Source organism: Balaenoptera physalus, assembly GCF_965194825.1.
Source record: "Balaenoptera physalus genome assembly, chromosome: 18".
In the NCBI taxonomy this organism is placed as follows: Eukaryota; Metazoa; Chordata; class Mammalia; order Artiodactyla; family Balaenopteridae; genus Balaenoptera; species Balaenoptera physalus.
Window position 1 is genome coordinate 56,170,793 of NC_138899.1, and position 18,968 is coordinate 56,189,760.

General features: G+C 36.2%; 1 protein-coding gene across 7 annotated transcripts in view; it reads right to left on the reverse strand.

The window, feature by feature from the left end:
• Positions 1-18,968, reverse strand: part of ELF1 (E74 like ETS transcription factor 1) — a 104,740-nt gene that overhangs the window by 47,170 nt on the left and 38,602 nt on the right. For 5 of the 7 annotated variants that reach the window (XM_082435831.1, XM_082435836.1, XM_082435835.1 and 2 more), the window contains one exon: positions 5,474-5,772. In XM_082435831.1, coding sequence (XP_082291957.1) covers positions 5,474-5,545 — 72 coding nt within the window. In that variant the 5' untranslated portion in view covers positions 5,546-5,772. Of the gene's footprint in view, positions 1-5,473; positions 5,773-6,330; positions 6,350-6,375; positions 10,593-18,968 lie in introns of those variants that run through there. The other 2 variants (XM_082435833.1, XM_082435834.1) reach the window with 2 other exon arrangements.

The window sequence follows — 18,968 nt, forward strand, 5'->3', positions numbered from 1 at the left end:
CTTAACATGGCAAATGTATGATAATGACATTAAGTCATGTAGGAATAACAGGATAAAGTTGTTAATTCCTGAAGGGATGATTTTAGGATAAGTTCCTGGAATAAGTAGGTTTTGTCCTAAAATCTTGAAAGATGATTAGAACTTAAACAGGTAACAGGTATGAATGTGGAAGATCAAACAGTAGGGAAGCAGAAAACCATTTGGGAAAATCATACAGTAGGCTGGTAAAACTAATGTAGTACAAGAAAGAAAAGAGCATGAAACAGTCACTATGAAGAGCTTCTAACCGTAAGTTAAGGTGTTTAGTTTGATTATACAGTCAAGAGAAATGCATCAAAAGTTCTGGTACAGTCCACTGTTCTGAAACACTTCTTCTTCTTCATCTGTCAGATAAACTGGATCTTCCTTCAAGGTCCAGTGCAAATGTAACTTCCATGGTGAAGCTTTCCCAAAGTTGCAGCGCCGTCAAAGGCTCCTTTCTCTGTATCCATCCACAGCACTCTGTGCTGACCTCTGTTACACTGGGTAGTGATTGCCAAACACTGAATGAGAATTAACGGGCAGCTTGGTGAAAAGACAGCAGTTTACACTTTAGCTTCTAGGAATCAGCAGAGTGAGCCAATTTACACCCTAAGAACGAAAGTCATAAGACCACCTTCTTACATTGGGACGGGATTCTATAAAAATATTTGTTTTACTTTCCCTAGCATGTCACCAAGGTTCTCCCTAGTGAGCTAAGTCTGTTAAGCACAAATAACTATGATTTGCTAAGTTCTACTTTTAGAACCAACAACTGAAAAAACATATAGTATAATAATATATCAAAATTATAAAAAGCATTAAACTAACAGCTGTTTTTCACTCAATTAACTTCTGGAATATTTGAGCATATAGTCAAGTTTCCTTCTCTTTAGAAACTTAGGTCCACAAACTTCAACCTTCTTTTTATTCTCATACATTCACCAGGCAAACATACCTGTTCAATAAGGTCAAACCAAGGCACTTTCAAATAAAAGTATCCTGTAATTCAATACTGACAGTGTTGCCCTCCCACAGACGTACCTCACTCTCACCTACAAATAGGCCCAGTTTGGAATGGATAGCAAGAAGAGACTTCTAAATGGCTTGTCAGCACCAACAATATTGATATTTCTTTTCCAACACCCCTTTCCTCAACCCTGCCCAAAGTTCTTCCAAACAATTCTGAAAAGAGTAGGAATTGATATAAGGGAAAATGATCAAGGTGGTGGCAACCACACATTAATGGTGTCAGTTTCTTTAGAGGACTACATTAATAACCACAGACCATAACTAAAAACAGGAAATACATTCTAATCTGGTACCTTCAAATAGTGATTTTATAAAGACCAACCAATTAAACCAATATAGGATCATAAAACAGAACAACTTATTTTAAAGATACAAATACTTCTTAACTTTGAAAAGTCAAAATCCCAACAGAGTTATGTAACTTAACAAGTCAGTTCTAAAATTCATTCAAAACTCTATCCCAATTTTGGGGGGGAAGAATATCTTTATCAGATATCAAATCTATGAAGTGATACTAATGAAAGCAATGTGAGATTGGCACAACACAAAACAGGTAAATGGAATAAAATACACTAGGGCAAATTCAAAACTAAAGTCTATACATATGGTAATTTAGTATACAACAGAGGCAACAGTCTAAGTGTGGAAATCATAAAACACTCAATAAATGGTGAAGGGCCAATATCCCCATTTGTGGGAGAGGAGAGTCATCAGATCCCTATACCACACAACCTACAAAAGTAGATTTCAGGGCTTCCCTGGTGGTGCAGTGGTTAAGAATCCGCCTGCCAATGCAGGGGACACGGGTTCGAGCCCTGGTCCGGGAAGATCCTACATGCCGCGGAGCAACTAAGCCCATACTCCACAACTACTGAGCCTGTGCTCTAGAGCCCGCGAGCCACAACTACTGAAGCCCGCGCGCCTAGAGCCTGTGCTCCGCAACAAGAAAAGTCACTGCAGTGAGAAGCCTGCGCACCACAACGAAGAGTAGCCCCCACTCGCCGCAACTAGAGAAAGCCTGCGTGCAGCAACGAAGACCCCACACAGCCAAAACTAAATAAAATAAATTAATTTTTTTTTAAAAAGTAGGTTTTATATGGACTAAGGAGTTAAACCTATAAAATATACTAGAAGAAAATATAAGAGAATATTTAATAGTTTTAGGGGTAAGAAAAGCTTTCCTAAACGAAAATCACCAAAAAAATTGGTAAATTTTATGACATAAATATTTAAAATTTCTATAGGGCACAAGATATCATATTGTTAAAAGACAGTACCAGATTGGGACAAAATATCTGCATCACATATCACAAAAAGAGAGTTAACCATTAACTGTACAATGAATTAGAAGACAATGACACTGATGTAAATTCATAATATATAAAGAACTCCTACCAGGCAAAAGGATATTATTAATTCAAAGAAAATTCAAATCAACAATAAATAAAGCTAATGGAACAATCCCACAACCTCAATACTAGTAGTCAAGAAAATGCAAATTAAATGGTAAAATGTAATTTTTTTAAATGGAATTTTTTTCACCCAAAGACTGAACAAAAAGAAAAAAAGGATTTCTGTTAGTGATGGTTTGGGAAATATACTGTTAGTGGTAGTAGAAACTGATACAGTTTTTTGAATATACTCTTAGTAAACTCAGTAATTCTACTTTTAAAAATTTACTACAGAAATAGTCACACAAGTATACAAAGATACACTACACACTTCATGCGCGTGCGCATGAAGTAATAAAATGCCACTGCTCAGTAAATATTACTATGTGCCAGGCATAGTTCTAAGAACTTTATATACATCAACACATTTAATTTTCACAACCCTAACTACAACATCAAGTCTGTTATTATGATCCGTGTTTCGCAGATAAGGAAACTAAGACACAGGGAGGTTAAGTAACTTGCCCAAGGTCACAGAGATAATAAGTAGTGGAGCAAAGATTCAAATCCAGGTGCTCTGACTCCAATATCTGAGCTCTTAACCATTATAGGTCTATTGCCTCCCAAACAAGGATATTCATTTATAATATATTAGCAATCTAGTGGGAATAGCCAACTGTCCATGATCAAATACTGGTAAAATAAATTATAATCCATCCACCATGTGGAAAAATAAATGATGCAGAGCCAGCACACAAACACACAAATATTTATAATACATTAAGTGAAAATAAGTCACAAAAAAGATATTACATTCTTTCATCTGTATCTTAAAAACAACCTGTGTATATAGGTTGGTATGTATGTATATTGTTCTTTTGTTTAGGCCTTTGTCCAAAAACTTACACATCAAATAGTCAATACTGGTATCTTCTGGGGAGAACAGAATTAGGGACAGTAAGTGAAAAGAGACTCTCACTATTTACTTTCTTTTTCTATTAGATTACTTGTTTTATAATTGGCATGCTATGACTTTTATACCAAAAACAAATTTAAGGAAACAAAAAACCAACAAAGTAGAGCTACATCTACTTAATAGATAAGATGCTAATAAATCTGACACTACTGGATCTACCCCTGCAAGCATCAAGTTAAGTCTGCTGTGCTCATGGCCACAGATGGAAAAACCCTAAACCTGGCCAACTGATTATAATACAGTACAATCAGCATACATCATGGCAAGAGTATTCAACATCATTAGTGAGAGTCAAACTGCTTGGGTTCAAGCTGTAGCTCCACTATTTACCAACTGTATGTGTGACTTCAGGTAAGTCACTCAACCTATCTATTCTCTCAATTTCCTCATTGTAAAATAGGGATGATAGTATTTGCCCCATGTTTCACATTTGTTAAGTCCTTATAATAATATCTGAAAAAACTAATATATTTTGTTAGATAAAAGATAAATAACTTTTTATAAATAAATAGATAGGTAGATAGATAAATAAATAAATAAGAAAAAATATATACGTGCATTCTGATGTTAAGGTATGAGTACATCTCCCTATCCAAAGTCATTAATAACCTCTCCAAGTTAAACTAAGTACATCATAGATGGTAAGGGTAGGTACTGTCTTGGAAAACTTTTTCTAAGGCTATATAGACACATGTATGAATGCTGCACCATGATTTAAAACGTATTTCTTATGGTTAAAGAGTGTCAAAGCCGTCCCCTGTGGCCACATCCCAAGAACAAACCTCACCACATCTTTCATCTTCGAGGGCTGCACAGTAAACACACAGTTTTCAAACCTTAACGTATACAGAAACATACTGTTTTAAAACAAATTCAAAACACTTTCTCCTTCTAAAATGTCTTTTCTATTGTCCCTAGATTAAATCCATAAACTATTTTTAATTGGGATGCAATCTTCTCCCTCACACTTTTTTCCTCCCTAGCCAAAGCTCACCTTGATTTTACAGCACCTTAATCGAAATTCTCACTGTTTGTAGGTTTATTTATAAATGTTTTTTTCTGTCTCTTCACTCAACAGTACAATACAAAGAACTAAGAAATTACAATACCCTGCCAAAACTAAGAATCACCTAGAATAAAAGCATGATACATTATAATTGGCCTATTAAAGTTAGATATTTAGGATTAGGCTTATTTCAATATTTAAATCAACTTTATTAGACATTATTTTAAGTCTACTAGCCCTCAAAATATTTTTCCCAGTACAATGAATCTTTCTAACATATGATTTCTCTCACATCACGTCTTACATTCCCAAATAACCTGTTCAAAATGAAGTAAGTTATAAAGTCCCAAGAATCTCTAGTGGGGAGGGGGGAGACCAGAATTAACTCAGTCCTTTTCTCATTATCTCTTGGATCTTTCTTACACTATAGAAATAGTAATTTACACATCTTGTATAAATTCAATAAAGGAAAGCCAATTTAGAAATTCTTCAGTTCAATCCCTTCATTCAGCAGATGAGGAAATCAGGATCTAGAGAAGTAACTTCCTCAGAGTCACATGCTTTGGACTGAAATGATGTCTGATAATGAGACTGCTAACATCTTTCCATCCCCTTGAAGGAATAGTCCAGGATTATAAATCTTAATTAACCACATATATTAAAACTGTGTAATTGCAAGCAACTATTACAATCACCAGTCCTAAGAAAAAATTTACATGTCTTGTCAGTATGTCATCTAGAACTTTTCAAAGTACTCTGAAATAATTACTTAAGGTATTTCCTGTTAAGTCTCATTTTACAGAAAAACAAGCTAACCCCAAAAGTATTATATCCCTGTTACCACATCAAAGCTAAGGATAAGATTCTTTCTTAATGAATTAACTAGTACTTAACACATAAAATCACATTACCTCCACATTTTTAATATCTAAATTTTTACATTAATAAAGTTTCTCCTACTGTCTTTTAAAGGAAATAATTTTGAGACAAATAGAAAAAGCAAAATAATAAATTTATTAAAATCCAGTTTTCTCTGAGTCTCATTCATACCTGTTGTTCATCCTCCATGACGTTACTAGCAAATTCAAATACTAGGTCGTTCTGTTGGACAACAGCAGCCATAATAAAGCATTCCCCTTAGATCCACATGAGAAAAATTCCAAACAGGTTCAAGTACCAGGCAGCAGAGTCCAGTGACCAATTTGTGTAAATAACCCAAGCTAAGTCTGTGAAGTTACTGTATACCAGGTTTTCTTTAGGGAAGGTGCTTCAAATTTTCTTGGTTCACTGGGATTTTACTTAAATTGAGGCAATTTTTCTGAAATTTTTCTTCTCTAGAACTTCTTGACCTGAAAAACATAAGTTAGTTATGAGAACGCAATCATACTATTTTGAATATAACAGTTAATACAGACAGCAATGTCTCCAAAGCATTTTTTTGTTAATGTTTTTAAACAAAACCAACATGACTCGTGAATACAGGGTTGTTGTTTTTTTTTTAAAAAACTAGACATATATTTTCTTTTAAGATTTCATTCCTGCTAAGATAAGATCACTTCTCATTATTGAAAATGAAGCCATTCTCCCCCCCAACCCCCATTAAACTACAAAGTACTATTTATCCAAAAAAAAAAAAAAAAAATCCACCCAGCCATAACTAGGTTTTTGTAATTGCAATAAAGGATATATAAACAATTTCCTTCTTTCTACTAACCTAGCAAACCACACACATAGGAATTCCTACTCCATGAGTAATTTCATAACATATATTTTTGCCTTAATAGAAACATTCACACAGTGTCCTTGTTAGGCCTAATATATATAAGGATTTAAAATCTGTCTAATACATTTAAAGTTTAATAGTACTATTTTAAGAGCTTTTAAAAATAAGCAGAAATAAAGCTCACTCTTTCTGTTCTTTAAAAAGGTTTCTGATAAGTAGAATGCTTTACCATGCTTAAGCCTGTCTTCGGTGGCTTCTTTTTTAATGCACTGAAATGTATCCTTATCTCTAGCACAGGCTTGCAAGCAACAGGAAGGAAACAGCACTTGACCACGTCATGGCAAATTAGAACATGCAAAGAAGTGCACTTTACAATAGAAAAACAGAAACGCAACTTAAGAGTGAAAACAATTTCACAGCAGAGGGAGAAAAGCTTTAAAGAGTGCCTGCCAAAGATGTTTGCATATTTAACATTTTTTTTTAAAGTTACCACTACTAACAAAAGTAAAAGGAAATTAAAAGTTTATCACAATTTTATTAAATATTGCTTCATACGGTTATGGCCATAAATATGACATGAAAAGACAAAACATGAAAATAATCACATTAAGTAACATCTAGTTCTTTGAAACAGCATTTACAATTTTAATTTTAAAGAGACAAGTTCAGGAATGAAGCTGATCTCGTGAATCAGTTTCCCTGAAAACTTAAATCAAGCCAGTAAGTGCTAGCTAAATCACATACTCATTTTCCTAATTTCGGTAAAGCCAATTTCCTACATATTGCAGACTCTAGGGGTCATCATGGATGACTGTGGTTTCCCTAACAGGAAATCAAAAAAAAAGAGTTAAGAATTCAATTCAATTCAATATTTCTATGCACTAAATTCTAACCCAGCAGTTTCCCACACCCACTCCATCTCTTTTAATAAAGACTTCAACTCCAACACTGGGAAAGTATTTTTAGCACTACTATTTAGGTAGTTTTTGAGTACTGCACCATGTCTGGTGCGGGGGAAAGTACTTTGACCAAAATTCATCAGACAGACATAGAAACATAAAACATACATACAATATTTTCCTTTAAACTCTCACCCAATTCTTCTGTACTAGGCTTTCCTTCTTAGGTCCTCCACACAAACTACACTCATTCTTACCTCTGTTTTCAACTTCTACTAGCCCCTGTTCCTGGAATTCCCCTCCCACTTCTCAGTTTCCATTTGCATCTTCTCTATCCTTCAATGCTCAAGTCCCATTTCTTTCACAGAGCCTCCCGACCTCTATGCCTTGACCTACATGGGCCTTCAAAAATACAGCACTTATTGCCCCTACCACCAAATTAGCACTAACTGTACACTGTCTCACACTTGAAAATTATGTCCCCCTAATTCAATTGAGTACGTGTTTCAGTGTCTATTATTTGCAAAGCTATGTACCAGGCACCACAATAATTAGAGCAAAACTTCTCTGGGTAAATAACCATTGTCTAAAGTTTCTTCTGTACCTACCAAACCTGTGCGGTTTGGTAATAATAATAAAAAGGATTAATGATAATAATATAATACTAATAATAAAAAGGATAACATTAATGACAGATATTGTTTTGAAAAACTATCACAGATATTTACACTCTATATATGTTCTTTGAAAGAATTACTGTAATACTTTTGATAATACAGAAATCATTATTCTAAACTTAAAGAACCACAGTAAGAAAGTATAACCAGAATCAAGGGATGTTTCCTGATAGAAAAGTCTCTCTGTAAAAGGTTAGATTCCAAAAGACTATTCCAAAATCCATTTATTCATAAATACAAAGGTGACACTGTCCCAACGACCAATGTGAACACATCTGTGTAAAGTTTCACTTTCTTTTCCATTGCAGTCACAAACCTTTTCTTACTAGCACCTCCACAGTGCTACTGTTCTTTACTAAATGTTTTTTTTAGTCTCAAAAATAAGGACAAGCAATCAACATACCTATATCTTACAGTACACACTAGGAACCAACAGTAATCAACCAAAACTGAAATGACAGCCCATGATCACTAAGCCTTTGTTAGGATAGGAAGAGATACCTTTATTCTGTTCATTTCTATACAGAAGTTCATAAACTGAAAATGTGTAAGTAAAGGAAAGCTGCTGCATTATTTTATTGGCTTCATTAGGCCTCTGACCCTCTGTCTTCTTTCACTCTATCCCACTGCTCTTCCTCTTCTCTGAGTAGTTATACAGCCTACGGCACCAAGGTGGTTCTTGGGAAGAATTTTTCTAATTCCTGATCCAGAGGTACCACCCATACATATTAGAGGAACTTAAATAACACAGCCTCAGTGTATTAAAATTTTTTCAGCAAGAGATTAGACTGGACACCTAGATCAATGATTCAATTTTTCATGAGTAAACTGAGTCCTGTGTCCAAGGTCTCACAATCTGAAAGCATTAACAGAATTACAACTAGAATCTTCATCTCCTAAATCAGGACTCTGTGTCCATGACTACAATACACAGCCTCTAAATCTACCCAAATCCTTTATGCTGTAATAGTTCAGAACACAGGTTTCTTTTTCTTTTTAATGTTTTTTTCTTATTATTCATTTATTTAGGCCGCACCGCGCAGCTTGCGGGATCTTAGTTCCCCGGCCAGGGATGGAAATCGTGTCCCCTGCAGTGGAAGCACGGAGTTTTAACCACTGAACTGCCATGCTAGGGAATTCCCTAGAACCCAGGTTTCTAAGTAAATACATATATCAAATTAGAAAAAACAAATTTCCTTCTCTAGTTCAGCTCCAAATGTCCAAATCCACTCACTAAACTGCCTACTGGATAAGTCCATGTCAGTGGCCCTCAGAGTCAACGTGTCTAAAACATGTCCAAAACTAAACTTATCATTTTACTCCTCAAATCTGCTCTAGTGTGGAAAAAACATGGGTACTCAGGGTAAAGCAGAGGCCTTTTTTCTACTCTAACAAAATTATAAGGTCTTTAGGAAATTTAAAAATTGGTTGAATTTACTAACCGTTAGCTATATGTATTATATTCAGGAACACTTTGCTGTATTAATAGCTCCCAAACATATTTCATTTTCAAAGTGTCACTTAGTCTTTATAAACTAACAAGTAAAAAGTGAAAACTATTCATTCAACACACAGACACAGACAGTTAACTTACTTGCACAGTTCTGTGCAGTCATCCAGTTGGGAATCCACCAAATAATAAAAACTCCCCAAGCTGGCTGTCAGTATCTTCCAACTCGGTAAGGACCATATTCTTATTCTTCAAGGAGACATGCCAAAGGAATGTCTCATCAATGAGGTCCTCACCGCTTATTGCCAAACTAAGCTTCAAATTTAAGGTAAAATAGTAGCTCAAGCAAAACGGTTAGGAGCACAGGCTCTGGAATCAGACCACTTGGGTTTGAATCTTCTGCACTGTGACTTTGGACAAGTTACTTACTTAGTGTCAGTCTCTTCTTCCTGCAAAATAGGTATAAGCCACAGTTTTCTCATTCTGTAAAATGGGCATAACAACCCCAAAATCTAGAGTTTCTGTGAAGATGAGATGCGAATGTATGTGCAGAATGCTTGGCATATAAATTTTACTCAATAACCATTAGCTTCATTATAATCTATGTACAGTGCAAGAGATATGTAACACATGCTTGCCAGATAACAAATTATTCCTTAAGTCTCATTTCCATACTCCCTGGGAGTCTCCTTTACCACAGCTATTTGCTAGACTCCACAAAGAACACCATAGCCCCATTATCAACAAAAGTATAATCCTACTCCAGTGCCTAAAACTTTGGCACCTGTTTGATAAATCCAGTTGCTTCAAGGTTAGGACCACACCCTGTCTGGCAAGCCTCCCTTAACACAGAGTTCCATTATGCCCCTAATCCAAACAAAATGAATTTACTGATTGTAAATACAAAACCCTCAGACACGTTACTTTCTACTACAACCAACTCAAATGGTTAATTGTTATATAACTTATTATAAAAGATTTCAGGTATTATAAACATATAATAGTCAAAATCAGTTTTTAATACTTTTCACACTTGCTTTCTAATCCCTAACTGAATGCAAATTTAAGTTCCCTTCAAAAGGGCTTTAAACACAAGGGTCTATAAACCCATTAATTCATAATGATATTTTAAAAAAATCACTGCCAACCTTTGGAAGTTATTAGGCTACCAACTCATTATGCTCAATATGAAAACTGACAAAGGGAACCAATCAAACAAAAGAGGAATAAGTTTTTAGATTAGACAGTTCTGGCCCAAAGAAGGCAAAATACACCAGCTTAGAGCAATGGGTGGTTGAAAGACTACCTTTAATTTGAATGACTATCTCTAATAAAGTATTCAGACTGTGTGTGTGTGTGTATTTATAAGGCGGGGAGTATCTAAATAACTGGAACTACTTAGTAACCCCAGATGCCAAGTACCTGAACGGAAAGTATTTTTACATGAAGTGGCAACCTGATAAACCACCCTTTTCAGCATACAGATATACCCATCGTAAGAACAGGAAGTATATTGGAAAAACCATGAAACTAGAAGAAATACAATAAAAATTAAAGAAAATAGAGTAAGAAACGTGAGAGAAGAGAAGCTATTCAAGTTAGAAATGAGAAGCAAGCAATAAATCCATAAACTGTAATGACTGGAATTCTTCCGTAACAGACCATAGCTAGGCCTTTCCAGCTGTATCCTAGTATGGTAGAATGCTTTATATTAGCTCCCAACAGAAATGAAAATAATAAATCAGTGGTATCAAGATAAATACTATACAATCTTCCAAGGGTCTGCCCATTCTCAATCTGAAAAGTGTGGAATCACGCACTTTTAGAACTAAAAAAGATGTAAGGATTACCTAGGACGATTCATTTGTTGAACAGTTAGAGAATTTGGGCCTAGCGCAGTCTGACTTGTCCAAGGTCACACAGACAGTTAATGACAAAGAAAGCAACAATTCTCTACTTTTCCCCAATTCCCAGACCAATTCTCTACATTAATAGAACTTCATTAGTATTTTTCATTAGTAGAATATCTGGACAAATAAGAAATCCCTTACACACATTTGCTACCTGGTAAATCATTTTCAGTCACATTTTTATGTGGAATAACTGAAAAAGAGGAGTTTCTAGATTTTTCTATTACTGTTTTAAATATTAAAATTTTACTATTGTTGTTCGTTTCCAAGTTCTATCATATCATACTATCTTGCTTTACCTTCACTCAGCCTAAAAAAGTGAAAAGGAAACATCGGTAAGCCTTTTTATAAAGCTACCACAATAACTCATTAAAATACTTTAAAATAAATTTCATTGACATTTTTCTTGCTAGTTCTTTGAATACAATATTGCTATCACACTAAAAACTTGTAGATAAGAAAAAAATAATAAACACACCAAAATGTAGTTACAGTTAAGTAACCAGACCCTCCCCCAACAAGGGTAGTCTCTCAGTTTCTACTGAATAAGGAAACAAACAACCAAAAAAGACACTAATTGTAAAATAAATCTCACTACATAGCACTCTCTAAATCATGTACTCTATACACAAAATAGAAGAGGAAAAAATACAAGTAAATGTCACAGAGGAGCAAATCATTCCCTACTGCGTTCAGGGTTCTCTTAATTCAAAAAGAAAATGTTTCTACACTACCACCTTTAACTCATTTCAAATATTCAAGGAATTCAAGAAAATGTAGAAAAAGTTTAAAAGTATGTTCTTGGAATCATATAAGTACCATATATATAACCATCTGTATCTCTTAAGTAGCTCCGCTGCTTTAGGCATCTTTCATTGAAACTGAGGGGGAGGCCGGGAAGTGAAGTACTTACATCTTTTCCAAAAGTATATTTTTATTTCCATGTGAATGAAACACAAATTGATGTTTTTTGTATTCTGGTGATATATGCAAAGCCAAAGCAGGCCTTGGAAACCTGAATAAGCTCACCTTAGCTTCAACCATGTTAAAGTGAAAAAGCAACAACAACAACAACAACAAAAAACCCACAAAGTCAATATGATCAAGGGAACAGGCTGACTTCTCTATGCTTGGCCTTTTTGCTGACACCCCAGAACAGTTCCAGTACTCAGAGGACAGGCTGCAATTACTCACTCCCCAGACCTGAAAGGCCGGTTCTTTCACATTGTTCTCCACTTCCCACCATTGGCCACTTGGGCCTACCTGGTGTCACATTACACTCAGGCAGCATTTGTAGCACCTTGCAAAACCATATCACATACCTAGACCTGTTCATACCTGTGGTCTCAAGATTAACCCTTTTTCTGAACATGTTCTGAAAACAAGAGAATTTAAAACCAAAGAGAAATACCCAACAGTAATCAGATAGTCTTTTAACCTTGGTCACGAAAAAAAAATTTTACTTTCTCCAAATGGCTGAAAGTGGTAATTGTCAAAAATGTCATTTATTGGTGTTTTTATTATGCAAATAAACTGACTGAAGGAACTTTCTTCCCTCCAGCACGCAAAATCTAAACTCTGACAAAAACACACCTAGGTCGGGAACACAAATATGCTGAAATGTGCTTATCAGCAAGACCTGATCAGGCAGTTAAAATTTTTCTTTCTGTAACAAACAAGAATCAGCTCACAAGAAAACTGTTTCATTTCTGTGGTTGTTTATTCCCCTGTTTAATATTATCATCAGAGAAAAGATACGCTCTAGTGCAATGGTTCCCTCATCTGAGAATACGGCAGATTCCCATCAATAACAGCGTTTCATTCTGGCCCAAAGTGAAGGGGAAAAGCCAGGGATGTTGCTGTGAAGTCCCACAGGAGATTCTGCTACAGGACAGGGCTCCTGCCATCTCTAACTCCCACACTGCAAAATACTCTTCTAGAAGAGACTGTTACTCTGTCAGGAGAAGTTTCACTCTTAGGAAGAGACACACCATCAGGTGAAAACAAAATCAAAGGTTACATAAAAAGCTTAATGGCCACAGATTATATTATTAGGTGATAGCAGCTCTATGTGTTCAATTGATGGGTCCTTACTACCTTTACTCTAGCTCCCCTTGTGGTTCTTCACCCTGCAATAGGAGTAATTAACCAAAAATGAAAATATGATCAACTTACTTCTCTACTTAAAACTAACCAACGCAATACTGTAAATCAACTATAGTTCAATCGAAAAAAAAAAAAGGGACTTCCCTGGTGACGCAGTGGTTAAGAACACAGGCTCGAGCCCTGGTCCGGGAAGATCCCACATGCTGCAGAGCAACTAAGCCTGTGTGCCACAACTACTGAGCCTGTGCTCTAGAGCTCGCAAGCCACAACTACTGAGCCCGCGTGCCACAACTACTGAAGCCCGTGTGCCTAGAGCCCATGCTCCGCAACAAGAGAAGCCACCACAACAAGAAGCCCACGCACTGCAACAAAGAGTAGCCCCCGTGTACCACAACTAGAGAAAGCCCACGTGCAGCAACAAAGACCCAACGCTGCCCAAAATAAACAAATAAATAATTAATTTTAAAAAAACTAGGGTTAGGGTTAGTACTAGGGTTAGGGCTCGGTTTAGGGTACGGGTTAGGATTAGGGTACGTGTTAGGGTTGGGTAGGGGTTAGGGTTAGGGTACGCGTTAGGGTTAGGGTAGTTATTAAACCTATCCCACTCACTAGATACCCCTTAGCACGTAAAGGAATATTATTTGGGGGTCCAGCCATGGAGAAGAGTTTAGACACTAGGATAAGATAAGGAACACACGCATTATAAAGAAATCACATTAGGATTCTCTTTTTAACCTGTTCCTTAAAACACTAGTGCTTAGGAAATCTATTGGAGGCAGAAGCAGTCAAGGGTAACTTAGGGTTAGGGTTAGGGTTAGGGTACCGCTTAGGGTAAAAAATAAATAAATAAATAAATAAACTAATCAGTGGCTTCCACTGCCTGTAAGAAAAACTTCAAATTCATTAACAGGGCTGAAGTGGCTCTTCATGATGCCCCAAAAGGTATGAGAAAAATGCAGCCAGTCAGATTTGTAAAAACAGGGTATCTGATCCCCTGCACCAGAAGAGCGACTGGGAATAGTCCACGGACCAAGTTTCAAACGACACCTCGGTCACAATTTTTTTACTACTCTTCACTCCCATCTCAAAAATAGGTACACCAGCATTTCCGCATTTTATAGTCTCTCATGGCCCCCTTACCCCACCCCCGAATTAAAGAAGCCAAAGTCGGCCCTGCCCCAATTCCCCCCAGCCCTGTATGTACTACCCTTTCCCAGGCTTCATCTGTGCTGAATGATAGGCTCAATCCAGATCTCTCCACATCTTCTTTGGTGATCATAACCTTTTATACCTGTGGCATTTTAGGGGCCTCTTCCAAGTCACAGTGGGACCAGACTTCAGGATATAAACTCTAGAGATGCAAAGCATTTTCACCTTTTCCCAAGTCACCAACAAGTTTGATGGACTCAAAGATCCTTGTGCACAAAAATTCCTGCTCACTATGTGTGAGAATATCCCCAATTTCATAGCATACACCTTTTCTTCTTTAAATAATAGAAATGTAGTTTAAATAAGTTTGGATATAATCAAACGATTCTGGCGCTCCACGGCAAGATCCTTAAAATGGGATTCTTCCTACAAGCATCCTCGTAACTACCTGGCTCTCACCTAAGATGCTAAACGCAATGACACCAAAAAAACTAGAAGCAGTAAAACCACAAGATGAGAGATGAGAAAGTGGAAGGGCATGGGCTTAGTATAAATTACACATGTAACTTTATATTTTCCCATTGTACATATCTTAAGTTGAAGCAAACTTTAAATATCATTCACAAGTAATATAAAGATTTATAATACAGGGAATTCCCTGGCAGTCCAGTGGTTAGGACTCCGCGCTTTTGCTGCCGAGGGCACGGGTTTGATCCCTGGTCGGGGAACTAAGATCCCACAAGCCGCATGGTGTGGCAAAAAAAAAAAAAAAAGATTTATAATACAGAACAGTTCAATTTTTAGGCCTCCCACAACATCCATTTTCAGAAGAAACCATGGTCTACTGATTGACTTGGTGGTAAAAAAAAAATTGTTGAATATTTAGTGAACCTCCCCTAAGCTCAGCACTGTGGGAAAGACAAAGAGATACTGCATGGGCTTGTTCCTGTGAAGCTTACAATCTAGTTCAGGAAACAAGACCAAGAGAGAAAACAACTGAACACCAAAAGTTAGCATTTAATTAAACGCTAATAAAGCTGATCAATACTGCAGCATTTCAGAAGAGGGGATGGTCAAATGGATCAAGGAAACACTTTAGACAATAAAGGACTTAAACTCAACCTTAAAGTGACGTAGGATGTGGAGAGACCACAGGGAAAGGGAAAGACAGTATAGTGTGTGTATGTGCATGTTTGCTTATGCGTGCATACGTGTGTACATATGTGCATGTGTGTGCGCACACGTGTGTGTGTGTGAGAGAGAGAGAGAGAGAGAAGGCTGAGACACAGAAGAATAATGAGAATCAAAACCAACCAAAGTAAGTTTGGAGATAGTTAACAGCCTGACCAGAGCTAAGAGTTGACAATGGGAACTAGTAGAAAATGTGGTTAAATAAGCAAAGCAAAACCAATTATGGAGGGTCTTGAAAGTCAGGCAGTGGAATTTAGGCTTGATTTGGAAAGAAGAAGTGGAAAGTTCCTGGAGGTTTTCATATCCGGTTGCAACAACAGAGTGTGGTCCCAAGATTACAAAGCCCAGTGCAAGTGGGATCTGGTAACTACCATCTAAAAATGATGAGGACAGTTTAAACAAACATTCCATAGCTTGACTGCTACACTGATAACTTCTAGCCACTGATGCGTATACTGTCCTCCTTAAATTCTTCATTAATTACTTGTAATAGAGATTCTCAACAATGGTTTTTAAACTACCCAGGGTGTGGGGAAATTATTTAAAACAAACAAAAACCACTAGTTTACTTCAACTTTTTGTTCTCTGCCTAAGGATTGGAAGAAGGGAGAAACAGGAAAATAAAATTTTCAAAAAGATATGACTTATTACGATATAACCTTTCTTACAAGTTATTCAGTTGAACATCAAAATTGTCCTACATCCATTTGGATACCAGTGAAACTTTGAAATATATGAACTCACTGCATCTATGGATGATTGTATATTGCCATTTAGTATTAAATATTTTGAAAAGATGATGCTGATTCAGTTAGTGAAGAAGGATATGATATCCATGACAGATGAAAGTTTCTTAGTCACTTAATAGAGACTTCTATCACCAACTTTCAAGGAATCTTTACTTCCTTCCAGGGTGATGTTTAAAAGAGAGACACTCCTGTAAAAACGTCTAGCTGTGTTAAACTTGCTCTTTGTTAGAGGTATTTTCTGCTTTATGGCTTTGCCTTACTCTTTGGGAGTTCAAGAATTCAAAGTTGCTTTAGTAGATATAACAGGCACTTATTAGATTTTTTAAAATACTTTAACATGAAGACACATCCAGAAATTGTACAATAGCACAAAAGGTCCATTTACATTATCATTTGTTGGTAATATCTTAGTGTCTAATAAGTGCTTTTACAATTTATAAAGCAGGACACATATACTACTTTATGTAATTCTTAAACATCTCTACAACTACTGATGTTTTTGCACAGATACAAAAAAACCATGACACTTATCCTCAAGGAATTTAAGAAAGAGATGATAACAAATTAGAAATAAATAATAAGAAGAAAATAACAGCTACTATTTACATGTGCCAGGCCTTATGCTACAGTATGTTGCTACATCTGTCATTTAATCTTCATATCAGTAATAACCATGCATTGACAGAACCAACCAAATAAGGGCAAAAGGACTTTGTCATGGTCACCACCATACTCCCACAGCTTACACAGACGGCCCATGATAAATATTTGTCAAAGGAATACTCAAGATGCTCAGAGAGAGTTTGAGCACATCTGACTTCAGCTCACGCTCACTCATCCATTCACACACTCCACTGAGTACCTACAACATGTCAGACTCTGTTCTAGGTGGCAGGAATACAGCACAGAACAAAACAGACCAAAACTTCTGCCTTCGAAGGGCTTCTAATCTAGTGATCTTGATGTTCCCCCTCAAAATATTCTGCTTTAAAAATGTGAGATTGTCAGGCAATACAGTTATCTTACAACCCATGAACAGAAACTCTGCCCCTCTCCTCCCATGTCTAACTCCCAGCTACCTCTCAATACCTGGCAACTAGACACAGAATATGCGACCTCTCCCACTCGAAGTGGACAGTAAGAGTTGTGGGAGAACTTCTTACCTTTCAGACAATCTGTAGGCACATAAGGAGAGGGGAAGGGAAAATTTGAGGTGAAAATAGATACAGCTAAATCCAATGGCTGACTTCTTCCAGGCAAACCTCAGGGCCTCTATTTCACTTTAATTTTTAATTTGACTTTGAGTTAATTGAAATTTAACAACAACTAAAAAGTTTATTGGAACTTTTTTAAAGCATTCCCTTCACAAATATAAACACTTCAAGGAAGAAGAGAAAATTCTCCCTGTATTATCTTTTCCTATATACTAGATGGCCTTCAGAAATCATATCAGTACTATCTACATTCTTTTATTTATTTCACAAGTGCTCACTACGGACCTATTTGCCAGACACCAGTGGGTAAGGGAGAAGGACAGGAAAGAAACACTATGGCACTATGGGCAATCAGTCTATCAGCTAAGACACTATGGGCAATCAGTCTTTCAGCTAAGACAAAAGATGTAGCAGAAGTGGCTACAAAGCTTATTCTCCCATATTATTCAGTAATTATTTGCTGGGGGGACATTCCAGATAGAAGAAGCTAAGGTAAACCTAAAAGGTTAAATCACTGAATAATAGGTAAGATAGTAATTTAATGAAAACAAACCTTTTCCTAAAAGGACACAAGATTTAGCATCAGAAGACCGGTATCCAAATCCTAGTCCTGCCATTTACTAACTTTATTTTCTTGGATAAGTCAACCTCTGTGGCCTTCCTTTCATCATCTTAAAGTTGTACCTAGTAAGATTTTACTTTGTAAACCATAAAGTGCTCTAAAAGTTTTAAAGAATACTGATAAACCAAAATACAAAAATAAATTAATGCTTGTCAAAATTTTGAGACCAATATATTAGCTTATCATTTCATATTGCATGTATACCATAGATACAAATTTGAATGCCAGTCTTTTATGACCTATAAAAATTTCACAAAAGTAAACACATTTTATATTTTCTATATCAAACATCTAATTGTGATCCATACAACCCACATAATACAAAACAAGCCTACAACATGCCTAGAATCAACAAGCGACGAAAGTTTAATGAAACAAGCTTTATACCTAACTGGTCTCCCTAATGGGAAATTAGAGCAGCAATTGTACATCTGTGTCTCTGTTCCTCTCATCGTGGTTTAACTGACAGGAAGCAGAGAACAAGATATGGCATACAAACGTCAAGTATTTCCTGCCTTCTCTGCTACATCTTTATGTCTTGTTTTATAAATAGTCCCATAGTTTATGTGAAAAGGTATCAAAGCCTGGTGTCAGAAGCATAAGATAGAATTGGTAAAGAGTGTTTATGAAAACAGAACAATTAAAAAGGTATTCTGAGGTTGGGATCTAAGTTCATTACACACATGAAGACTCGTTATTAATAGATTTCTTAAGAAGTATTCTTAGGAGTAAGTACCTTACAAATTAAGACTTGAAAACCACAATGAGTGAGTAAAAAAATCAAGTCTCTGAACAACAGAACAGCCCCCAAACTGTTTTACCCAACTGGTTAGATAAATAGCATGTGACCACCTA